A 12921-nucleotide genomic window follows, 5' to 3' on the forward strand; every position below is an offset into this window, starting at 1 on the left:
TCCTTTGCAGTCACTTTGTTTTACACATGAAGAATTTAAAATGATCTCTCTAATTCTCTTTCAAAAGCTGTATTGACTGACACGACATCTGAAGGGCACAACTGCACAGACAACTTTCTGTTACATGTACAAATGCAACAAAATAAAACCCATTAAAACAGCTGGAGGAAAAACGTTTACCTCTTTACGATAAACATAACAAGATGCTATTGCTACCATGGCCGACTCTCCCAGAAAACCAGCCAGGAGTGAACCAACACCTAAAGCTGCTCCATGGATCCTGAGAAATACAGAGATGCTTTTATAAGTAGATACAATGTCATTACTGAAAAAGTAAACAATTCAGAATTTCATTGTACAACATGCAAAACTATGCAAATACTTGATCTCAGTTTATTAAGTAGGTTACATGATCATATTTGCTAATCATCTATCTTATTTTCTACTGAATGCTTCAGTAGAGACTTGTAGAGGATGACATCTCCTCTAGTTGCATTGAGCATAGGAGTTGGGAGGTCATGTTGTGGCTAAATAGGAATTAGTTAGGCCTCTTTTGTAGTGTTGGGTGCAATATTGGTCTCTGTGCTATAGGAAGGACGTTGTGAAGCCTGAAAGGGTTCAGAAAAGATTTACAAGGATGTTGCCAGGGTTGGAGGATTTGAGCTATAGGGAGAGGGTGAATAGGCTGGGGCTGTTTTCCCTGGAGCGTCGGAGGCTGAGGGGTGACCTTATAGAGGTTTATAAAATCATGAAGGGCAATGATAGGATAAACAGACAAAGTATTTTCCCTGGGATGGGTGAGTGAGTCCAAAACTAGAGGGCACAGGTTTAAGATGAGGGGGGGAAAAGGGACCCAAGGGGCAACGTTTTCACACACATGGTGCTGCATGAATGAAATGAGCTGGCAGAAGTAGTGGTAGAGGCTGGTACAATTACAACATTTTAAATGCATCTGTATGGCATATGATTAGGAAGGGTTTGAAGGGATATGGGCCAAATGCTGACAAATGGGACTAGATCTATCTAGGATATCTGGTAGGCATGGATGAGTTGGACCAAAGAGCCTGTTTCTATGACACTATAATAATTTTGGTGTACAGGAGATTATTTGGTCACTGAGAATAGACTTCATTTTGCAGAAGTAAAATAACTCTCAAAATTACACCATTATCCTGTGAACTATTAATTTAAACTTAATTCTTTACTAATGAAGAGTTTAGGAGTTGAAGTCCATGCACCAACACAGTGGTACACCACCTATGACAGCCTGCTGGCCTGAAAAAGATGCATTTGTTCCTACTCTCTGCTTCTATTTTACAACCAATCTTTAATACGTGCCAACATGTTACCTACCCAAATATAGATACATTGGCAACCAACATTGCACACGTAACTCCCACAATTGGCAATGTCTGACATACAGCAAAAATGACAATAATCAGATCTGTTTTAGCAATACTTGTTGAGGGATAATTATTGATGAAAATAATCATTAGAAAACATGGTTTAATACTGTTTCATGTCCACCAGACCTTAGTTTTAACATTCCATCCAATGACACATCTGACAATGCTGCACTCCTTTAGTATTAACTTTCTAAATTATTTTTCTGCCAAAGTGTATTACTTAACCAGTGAACGATTGCAGGAATTCTGAGGTGCAGACCAGAGCAAACTCGGCGCTGCTCATGCACGAGTCACAAGAAGATGGAATGCAGTCACAGTAAGTGATTAAGATTAATGTTATCCTTTATTACGAGAGGAACACGAAATGCGAAATTATGAATGTTATGCTTCAGATATACAGGACATTGGTGAGACTACATCTTGATTATTTTATGCAGTTTTAAGGATGGATGAAAGTGCATTGGAGGTTCAGGTGAAGTTTACTAGACTGATGTTAGGTGGATATCTTTTCAGGAAAAGTTAGCCAGACGGAGTTCGATTTCCCTTGAGTTTAGTGACAACTACCAGGACTAAATATCTAAGGAAGTGGAAGCGAAAATTACAGAGACACTGACAATGACCTCTCAATTTTCATGAGTACCAGGGGTAGTTTTGAGGAATGGAGAATTACAGATATTAATCCTTTGTTCAAAAAAAAATTGGGACTAACAACAGCAGACAAATTACAGTCAGTTACTTCAGTGGTATGGAAACTTATAGATACATTTATTTGGGATAAAATTAGTAATCACATGGGTTAATTCAGAAAGTCAGCATGGATTTGTTGAGGGAAAATCATGTCTAACTAAATTACTGCAGATTTTTAAAGAGATCATGAGGGCAAAGGTCATTCTGTGATATTCTTGGACTTCCAAAAGGCATTTCATTCAGTATCACATAACAGACCTGTGAGGAAAATTGTGGACCATGGAATTAAAAAAAAAGAGACAATGTAATAACAAGATTGGTTGAAGAATAGGAAACAGGGTAATGATTGACAAGTAACAAACAGAATGCTGGAGAAACTCAGATGGTCTGGCAGCATTTATACAGAGAAAAACAGAGTTAACGTTTTGAGTTTAATACAACACTTCTTCAGAACCTGTTTTGTATTGGAAGTTTTATATCAGGCTTAAAATGTTAAAATTTCCTTCTCTCTCCACAGATGCTGCCAAACCTACAGAGATACTCCACCATTGTGTGTTTGTTTTATCGACAGGGTTTCACTTTTATTCCTGGGTATTTTTTTTACACTGGAGGAAAGTTTGAAGTGAAGCTCTGCAGGGATTATAATGTATTGGGACCTTTGCTTTTCTGAATATATATAAATGATCAAGATCTTGGTGTGCAGGATACAATTTCAAACGTTTGCAGATGACAAAACTTGACGTAACTCTAAATTGAGAGAAGGACAATATAGTAAATCAAAATGGTGTGTTAACTTGGTGGCAGATGAAGTCCAATTTGGTGAATTGGTTTGTGAAAGACTTTGGTGTAAATAACCTGGAGAGACAGTATAGAGGTCACTATTCTGAATGGTGTGCAGGAGCAGAGAAATCTTGATATATAGATACATAATTTATTAAAGGGGGTAGGACAGGTAGAGAGCCGTCAAAGATAAAACAACATTCTGGCCTTTGCTAATAGGGGCAGAGAGTACAACAGCAGGGAGATAATTTATAAAGAACACCTATTAGACCTCAACTGAAGTATTGTATATAGTTCTGGGTGCCACAATTTAGGAAGGATATGAACACATTGGAGGAAGTGCCAATGATATTTACATGTATGGTTCCAGGAATGAGAAATTTTAGTTCCAGGGATAGATTGGCAAAGTTAGGATGGTTTTCTTTGGAGGAAAGACTTCTGTGGAGATGAGGGTTCCGTGCAGAGGAGATCAGGACAAACCATTCTCGCTTATAAAAAGATCAAGAACCAGACAGCAACATTTTAAAAGTGTTTTGTAAAAGACGTAAATGCAAGGCGAGAGGAAAATAAAACCAACTTTTCAAGGAGGTGAGATGTTATTGTGTGGACAGGAATGCAGATTTGAGGTTACAATCTGATCACTCTTGATCCTTCTGCATGGCCAAACAGGCTCAAGGGCTGAATTCCCTACTCCTGCTCCTAAATCTTATGTTCATGAGTGTTTTTCACACAGCAAGTGGTTTGGGTTAGGGTTTGCACAGCCTGGAAGTGTGGTGGCGGCATTCGAGAGGGCTTTGGATAATTACTTTAAAGGAAACAACATATTGGATTCTGGGGATAAAGCAGGGCCTTAGTATTGTTAAAACGTTCTGAGAGCTGATGCAAACACAATGGGCCAAATCCATGCTTTCTGCATTATTACAATTTTGAGGTTCTGAGTGAGGGATAACTTGATGGAAATATGTACGATCTTGAGTGGTCTTGACAAGGTGGGTGTGGAAAGAGTATTTCCTCTTATGGGCAAATCCAGAACTAAGGGAACTCTTTACAAGTTTGGGGGTCACCCTTTTTAGGACAGAGTTGCAAAAACATTTTTTTAAACATTTTTGCAACTTTGGAACTTTGTGCCACAGAATGCAGTGGCAGTCGGGGATTAAATATTTTTAAGGCAGTTTGAATCTGCTGTCTAACAAGAATATAAAGATATTGCAGTAGATTGGAATGTGGAATTCAAAACATAAAAGAAACAGCCATGACATTATTGAATGGCGGAGCAGGCTTGAAGGGCTGAACGGCCTCCTCCTAACTTATACATTGAGAGAGACTCTGGATTGTGCACTCAAAAATTCTAGAGTGGGACAAATCTCTATCTCAGAGGTGAGCATGCTGACCCAAGGCTGATGCGATGGATGATGTTAGTATAATTAAGCTTTTGATAGAAGCCACAAAGTCCAACAGCCACCCAAGAATTACATTGTAATCACAAACATAACTAATACTAACCCCATATAAGGGAGAATGATCAGACTTGTAATGAGAAGCACTATCCTTAGCACTGAACTGGGTGCCAGTACAAAAGTCTTCTTCAAGGTCATCAGCCAACCAGTCAGGTGTGCTCGAATTGTAACTGTAAGAAAGAGTGAGTGGTTAACAACATTTAGTGGTACACCTCGTTTTCTAAAAAAAAACTTGTGAACAGATGTTCATTTTAGTTTCAAACAGTCAAATTAAAATCTATTTCTGTATCACTATTAGAGATTTAGGTGATGCAGGTGTATTCAAAAGAGACCTCCTACTTTCAATCTGTGTGAAAATCAAAATATTGTGATCTTTACTGATCTTTTCAGTTATGATGCATAAGGTCAAAGATCTGAAATTCCTCAGACCTAAAGCTTTCCAATGGATGGGTGATGAAACAGAAATCTGGCTGTATTCTGCTTCTGTATTCTTATGACAGTGTCCAAGCTCACAGGAGATCAAGTATTTAGAGTAATCTCAGCCAGGTAACCAGGTCATTACCAACAGGCTTTAGTTCTGACTGGAAGCATTGAGAGTGAAAGGACAGGAAAAAATTAGCGCAGACAGGAACTCTACCAGGAACAGAAATTAATAAAATTGCTCAGTAAGTATTTATAAGTGACCATTATGGGCAATTTATTGAGGTTCATGACTGATTGTCCACTAAGTGATAAATAAATGAAAATTAAATTACAATAACAATTAAATTTGTACACTAGGTGTGGTTTCATTTGGACAAATCTTATATAGATTATCGGATGGAGCATTTTTCACCAACTGATTACATGCTTTAACCATAGCATTCACGGTATGTAACAGGCAAACACTACAAATCGACAAATACTACCTGCAGTATGGAGGACTAACACACTGTGGTGAAGTTAAATGAATGGAGAATTGTGTGTTGCAACACACTTTACCAACCAACCACCTCACTCAATATTTCTCAACATGCAAAACCCAGATAACCCTCTAAATCCAAAGATTAAAGCTTGCCTCGTTATGTCCTCAATATGGGTGTTTTTGTTATAATGCTATCATCATCTTTTATGATCCAGGACAAGCATTACCCCACCTCCAATTATGCAAATACAGAATGTTTTTAAAAACCTGAGCTATGTTGACTGGTGTATTTGTATTCAAACAATTTGGAACGGGAGCAAAACATATGCATATGGACCTGAAGCAGGGCCAGGAGGGACTCCAGTTTTAATGCATTCCAGAGTTAATAGCTGTCAATTTTCACTTCATGACCTCCAAACATAGGATAGCCGCCTGTAGGACTGACTGTCGTCCAGTCGCTGGATTGTAAAAGACACAAATCCCTCAACTTTGGTCCAGAGATCTGGGGTAGAAAACTGGAAGTGATGTATAGATAAGGTGAGTCAGTGTTTTATCACAATGCAAATACATGGAAATAAGGTAGTTGCCGCTAAGGAAAAGAATCTAAAAAGTCACCATTTAGAGCCTGAGGAAAAATGTTTCACAATATCATGAATCAGATCTCTTCATTCAGACTGTATCTTCCGATCTTTCTCACCATTACCTGGGGAAGAGTTCTGCCCTATGTTCTTATTTGGATGGGTTGATCAGGAAAGCCACTGATTTGGTGCTCACCCACTACAGGGTAGGAACTACCAAGCTGCTGCAGAATCTGAACATGACAAGTGGATGGCATTCATAAGGGAAAATAGATTTGCAGAAAAACCCAAAGCTTTATTGAAAATAAAGGCATTCTGCTTATACACACCCACCACTAGCTGAAACTACTCCCCACTCCAACCCTGTCACAGGCAGATAGTGTCCGATCAGGTGTAAAATTTCTAAGTTTCACAAGTTCAACAACGGTTGTCTATATTTAACTTCCATTCCATGATGTCCTTGATGGGAGTGTTATCAAATAAAATGATCAAACATAACAAAACCAAATTAAAAAGGGACATGTTAAAAAAAAATTCAAAGAGGCAGTTTTAAGAAACATTACAAAGGAGCAGATAGGAGGGAGGCGGAGGGGATTAGGGAGGCAGATCTCGAACCTAGGACTGTGGCAACTGAAGGAGTCACTATCCATGGAGGAGTGGAGATGCACATGAAATCTGAATTGGAGGAGTATAGAAATCGATGAACTGTATGGTTGGAATGAATTAGAGTGCACTATCACCTGATGAAGGAGCGATGCTCCGAAAGCTAGTGTGCTTCCAATTAAACCTGTTGGACTCTGACCTGGTGTTGAGATTTTTAAACTTTGTACACCCCAGTCCAACACTGGCATCGCCAAATCACGACTTTTATCCAGAAGTGCTAAGTGGGTGATCCTCCTTGGACTCTAGCATCTAAAGTTGCCAGCTATCAGTCAATTCAATCACTGCCTATGATATCAAACAATGGCTGAAAGCACACTGGAAATTGCTTGGTCTATGAAGAAAAGCCATTGCAAGCTATCCTCTGGTGACAACTAAACTGACAAGAACCAACGCAATAACACAAAGAGGAGGACGATTAATGAAGGCAGAGCAGTGGATATGATCTATATAGACTTCAGTAGGGCGTTCAACAAGGTTCCCCATGGCAAACGGGTTAGCAAGATTAGATCACATGGAGAATTAGCTATTTGCATACAGATGTAGCTCGAAGGAAGACGACAGAGGGTGGTGATGGAAGGTTGCTTTTCAGGCTGGAGGATTGTCACCAACAGTATGTTTAGATCAGTGTGTTGCTGGAAAAGCATAGCAGGTCAGGCAGTATCCGAGGAACAGGAAAAATCGACGTTTCGGGCAAAAGCACTTCATCAGGAACCAACAGTATGTCACAAGGATCGGTGCTGGGTCCACTGTCATTTATATGAATAATTTGGATGTGAACATAGAAGGTACGGTAAGTTTGCAGATGACATCAAAATTGGAGGTGTAATGGACAGCAAAGGAGGTTACCTCAGCGTACAACAGGATCTTGATCAGATGGGCCAGTGGCCTGAGGAGTGGCAAATAGAGTTTAATTTAGATAAATTTAAGGTGCTGCAGTTTGGAAAGGCAAATCAGGGCAGGACTTAAATATTTAATGGTAAGGTCTTAGGGAGTGTTGCTAAACAAAGATTTTGGAGTGCAGATGTATAGTTCCTTGAAAGTGGAGTTGCAGGTAGACAGGATAGTGAAGGTGGCGTTTGGTAAGGTTGCCTTTATTGGTTAGTGCATTGCGTATAGGAGTTGGGAGGTCACTTTTTTTAGATTAGATTAGATTACATTACAGTGTGGAAACAGGCCCTTCGGCCCAACAAGTCCAAACTGCCCTGCCGAAGCGCAACCCACCCATACCCCTACATTAACCCCTTACCTAACACTATGGGCAATTTAGCATGGCTAATTCACCTGACCTGCACATCTTTGGACTGGGGGAGGAAACCGGAGCACCCGGAGGAAACCCACGCAGACACGGGGAGAATGTGCAAACTCCACACAGTCAGTCAGTCGCCAGAGGTGGGAATTGAACCCGGATCTCTGGCGCTGTGAGGCAGCAGTGCTAACCACTGTGCCACCGTGCCGCCCACTTTAAACGTTTTGGCTGTAGTACATTGGTTAGGCCACTATTTGAATATTGTGTACAATAGGAAGGATGTTGTGAAACTTGAAAGGGTTCAGAAAAGATTTACAAGGATGAAGCCAAGATTGGAGGGGCTGAATAAGCTTTTTTCCTTGGAGCATCAGAGACTGAGGAACGTTATAGGAGGTTTATTAAATCATGGGGGGCATGGATAGGATAAATAGAACAAGTCTTTTCCCTGGGGTGGGGGTGTCCAGAACTAGAGGGCATAGGTTTAAGGTGAGAGGGGAAAGATTTCAAAGGGACCTAAGGGGCAACTTTTTCACAGAGGATGGTGAGTGTATGGAATGAGCTGCCAGAGGAAGTGGACGATACCGGTACGATTACAACATTTAAAAGGCATCTGGATGGGTATATGAATATGGGCCAAATGCTGGCAAATGGGACTAGATTTATTTAGCTGAAAGTGTGTTGCTGGAACAGCGCTGCAGGTCAGGCAGCATCCAGGGAACAGGAGAATCGACGTTTCGGGCATAAGCCCCTCTTCAGAATTCCTGAAGAAGGGCTTATGCCCGAAACGTCGATTCTCCTGTTCCCTGGATGCTGCCTGACCTGCTGTGCTGTTCCATTAACACATTTTCAGCTCTGATCTCCAGCATCTGCAGACCTCACTTTCTCCACTAGATTTATTTAGGCTATCTGGTTGACATGGACGAGTTGGACAGAAGGGTCTCTTTCCCTGCTGTACATCTCTAGGACTTTACAACTGCAGACGCTGGAGATCTGAAACAAACAAATTGTAGTTGGTCATACCATTTTGATAATATTTTCTCATTCAACAGAGTTCTGAAGAAGTGTTTTCCTTCCACAGATGCTGCCAGACCTGCTACATTTCTCCAGCAAAAGACTACAGAAAGGTCAAGAAGGATCACCACTGTGGTCACATAGAATGCTATTTGTGACTTTAATCTTGGCCATTTTATTATTGTAATGGAGAAGAAACTGTTTAGAGGAATTCAAATATGGAATTCCAGGAAAGGTGAGAATATGGATCTGGGATGTAATGACACAGTCAAGGACTTTGGAAAGGAAAAGGTGGAGCTGATTGTTTACAAAATTATAGGGGTTAAATTAAGTTTGGCAGAGAGAAATGATGACAGTACATTTGAAAGTGAGTGGGATAGCATTTGAGGAGAGTGAACCACGAACAACATAAACAACATTACGGCCAGAAAGATAAGTTTGATGGTCAGCAAGATTGGTGGTAGTAAGATTTTCTGAGTACAAGGTAGCTCTTATAGATATCTAGGTTAGGGGTAGTTTGTTTGATGGGCTAGGGTAAAGGAGGATAGTATTCCATTTCAGGATAACCTGGGGCTTGTTGCTGCTTTATATAGTTCTGCTATATCTGGCAATGAATGGCTAAAATTGTACCTAAGAGTTGATTCTTATGTATTTTTAGCTTAGTGGGACCAGTGTCAAAAGCTTTTTCAGGCACTTTCGCTACATGGTCTGGCGAGATATTTTTGGTAAGATATGTTTTAAAAATTCACCTCACCCCTCTCAGCGAACATTTTAGCCCTCATGTCACCTTTGAAAAGCTACTGGTATCCAGATAAACATTGGCCACATATCAGCAGCATAATAGCACAGTAGCCACAAAGCGACAATGCCCATAGCTGACACTATCCTCTCACATAACCCACGCACTCACATTTATCACTGTTTAACCACCGCACCACATACGTTACTTGTCTGTTGCTATATCCCTCTGAACACACTCTACTAGTCACTGCTATTCCTTCCTAATTCCAGTTGTAGACCCACATCTTCAAATAGTCCAGTAAGGGAGCATCACACACAGGTAAGCTTCTGGACAAATCCAAATATGTTCTTTTATTTAGACACAAGGTAGAGTGTTTTTTTTTTGCCACATCTTACTAAATTCACCTTATTTACTACCTACCCTGCTCCTTTGACAGCCTACATGTCAGATTCCAACCTGATCTCACCCCACATAACTTGCAGAAGAGCCTGGTCAGGTGACCAGCCTTTCAGTGGGACAGCACTTTGGAAACAGTGATCACATTTCCTCAAGGTTTTAAGATAGCTACGAATAAGAATAAGTCAGGACCTTGTGGGAAGGTACTAAATTGGAGGAGGGAAAATTACGTCAGTATAAGGCGAGAGCAACGGAGAAGCTGTTATCGGGTAAGCCCACATATGACATGTAGGAGTGGTTTAAAGGCCTACTGAGGAGAGTTCAGGACCAACATGTTCCAGTAGGAGGGACAAGGATGGCAAGGTAAGGGATCCTTGGAGACCGAGGGAGGTTGTGAATTTAGTCAAAAAAGAAAAAAGCATAAGTAAGGTTTAGGAAGCTAAAATTGGAGGAATATAAAGAAAGTCGGAAAGAACTTCGAGCAGGGAATTAGGAGAGCAAGAAGGGGCCATGAAATGACATGGCCAGTAGGGTTATAGAGAATCCCAAGGCATTCTATCCATACACTAAAAAACAAGAGAAGAATGAGGGAGAAGGTAGGATCACTCAAGGATAAAGGAGGAAACTTGTGCTCAAAGGCAAAGGACATGGGCGAAATCCTAAATTGCTTCAGTATTCACCCAGGAGAAGGATATGGAGGATAGTGAGATTAGTATGGAGCATGCGAATGTGATGGGGCAATTTGAGATAAGAAAGAAGTCATGTTGGATCTCTTGGAGAGCAATAAAGATGGATAAGTCTCCAGGACATGATGGTATCTGCTCCAGAATATTGAGAGTGGCAAGAGAGGAGATTGCTGGGGCCTTGACCAAGATCTTTGTATCCTCTCTAGCCACTGGAGGGATCCCAGGGTACCGGCAAATAGCTAATGTTGTTCCTCTGTTCAAGAAGGGAAATAGGGATAATCCAGGAAACTGTAGACCTACGAGTCGCACATTGGTGGTTGGGAAGCTACTGGAACAAATTCTTAGGGATAGGATTTACGTGCATTTGGAAAAGCATGGCCATATTTGGGACAGTCAGCATGCTTTCTGCAGGGCATGTCATGTCTTTCTTACTAGATTGATTTTTTCAAGGAGGTGACAAAGGTGATCAATGAGGGTAGAGCAATAGATGTTGTTTACATGGATTTTAGTAAGGCTTTCAACTAGTCCGTGGTTGAAGGGTGCGTTTCTGGCTGGATGTACATAACTAGTGGTGTTCTGCAGGAACACATATTGGGATAGCTGTTGTTTGTGATTTATAGGAATGACTTGGATAGAAGTGTAGATGGTCGGATTAGTAAGTTTGCAAACGATACACAGATCAGTGGAGTTGTGGATCGTGCAGAAGGTTGTCAAAGGATACAGCAAGATATAGATCTGTTCCAGATATGAGCAGAGAAATGGCAGATGGAGTTTAATCCGAGTAAGTGTGCTGCACTTTGGGAATCAAACGTTAAAGGAGAAGTATACAGTTAATGGCAGGACCCTGAACAGCATTGATGTACCAAACGATCTGGGCTTCAAGTCCATAGCTCCATGAATGTGGCCACGCAAATGGATAGGGTGGTCAAGGCGACATATGGCACGCTTGCCTTTATTGGTCAAGGAACCGGGTACAAGAGTCAGGGTGTCATGTTGCAGCTTTATAAGACTTTCGTTAGGCCACATTTAGAGTAGAGTATTGTGCTCAACTCTGGTTGCCACATTACAGGAAGGATGTGGAGGCTTTGGCGATTGCAGAAGCCATTTACCAGATCCTGCCCAGATTAGAGGGTGAGAGCCATAAGGAGAGGCTAGAAAAAACTTGGGTTGTTTTCTCTGGAGTGACGGAGGCTGAGGGGAGACTTGGTACAAGTCTACAAAATTATGAGATACATAGATAGTGTTGACAGTCAGAATATTTTTCCCCAGAGTTGAAATGTCTAATACTAGGGGACATGCATTTAAGGTGAGAGGGGAACTATTCAAAGAAGATGAGGGGGGCAATTTGTTTTGACACAGAGCGGTAGGAGACTGGAACATCTGCCTCCACCACTACCCCTGGCAGAACATGATAGGAGCATTTGAGGAACTTTTAGAAAAGCACATGAATATGCAAGGAATGGAGGGATATGAAATAGACTAAAGCAGGCAGAAGGGATTAGTTTAATTTGCCATCATGTTGGGCACAACATCATGGGCCAGTGGACCCATTCCTATTCTATACTGTTCTGTGTTCTACAGAAGTAAGGATTAGTGACAAAACCAATTGTGGCTGATGCTTACCCCACAACGCCAAATAAAACACTGCCACTATAACCAATAACAATTTTACATTCCATAATGGTGTCCTATTTCCAGCCCACACCTACTGGAACCAAATGTCAAATCAGATTCTGGCTGGCTTGGAATGTAAGGGCTCTGTCACAGACACTGCCCTCCTGCCCAATTTTCTCGTCATCCTCCTTGGAATACTAGTTCTGTTCCCCAACTCCACAGCATCCAGCAAAACTGCCTCACTATCCGATTAGTCAGAGCAGAGCACTGGCCTAGCCCATGCCTTCGCATCCAGCAAATTTGGACTTTGTACTTTTGCCCATCAAACTGACACTAACTCTACCCACTCTGGGCACTATCCTAGCCACTTTGCAGCTCTAGAAAAATGTTGAGTGATGGCGTGGAATACAGTTCACAGTGGACACCATGAGCTCTGCCTAGTTGCTAGGTGACACTCTCCCCACCCACCCCAAACACAAGCGCCATGTCCTATTTTACCTCACAAAGTCCCAAATGTCCATTTCCACCCAGTGCCCCCATTCTGGAGATCTATCACATTGGGCTTTGTCTACAACGGTCATCCTTGCGCTGGAACCCAGGTATTGTACCACAGGCGATTGACTGTGTGGAGTTTGCACATTCTCCCCATGTCTGCGTGGGTTTCCTCCGGGTGCTCCGGTTTCCTCCCACAGTCCAAAGATGTGCACGTCAGGTGAATTGGCCATGCTAAATTGCCCGTAGTGTTAGGTAA

At 41.5% G+C, this 12921-nt stretch overlaps 1 protein-coding gene across 2 annotated transcripts in view; it reads right to left on the minus strand.

The window, feature by feature from the left end:
- LOC122549740 (progressive ankylosis protein homolog B-like) overlaps positions 1-12921 on the minus strand; it is a 117723-nt gene that overhangs the window by 15017 nt on the left and 89785 nt on the right. Inside the window, exons 10-11 of one of the 2 annotated variants that reach the window (XM_043689673.2) lie at positions 4377-4500; positions 181-280 (exon numbers count right to left, since the gene is read on the minus strand). In XM_043689673.2, the coding sequence (XP_043545608.1) occupies positions 181-280; positions 4377-4500 (224 nt within the window). The remainder of the gene's footprint in view (positions 1-180; positions 281-4376; positions 4501-12921) is intronic. The other variant, XM_043689675.2, reaches the window with a different exon arrangement.

This window comes from Chiloscyllium plagiosum, unplaced genomic scaffold (genome assembly GCF_037043375.1).
Source record: "Chiloscyllium plagiosum isolate Xiang-an unplaced genomic scaffold, Cpla_swu_hap1 HiC_scaffold_5, whole genome shotgun sequence".
In the NCBI taxonomy this organism is placed as follows: domain Eukaryota; kingdom Metazoa; phylum Chordata; class Chondrichthyes; order Orectolobiformes; family Hemiscylliidae; genus Chiloscyllium; species Chiloscyllium plagiosum.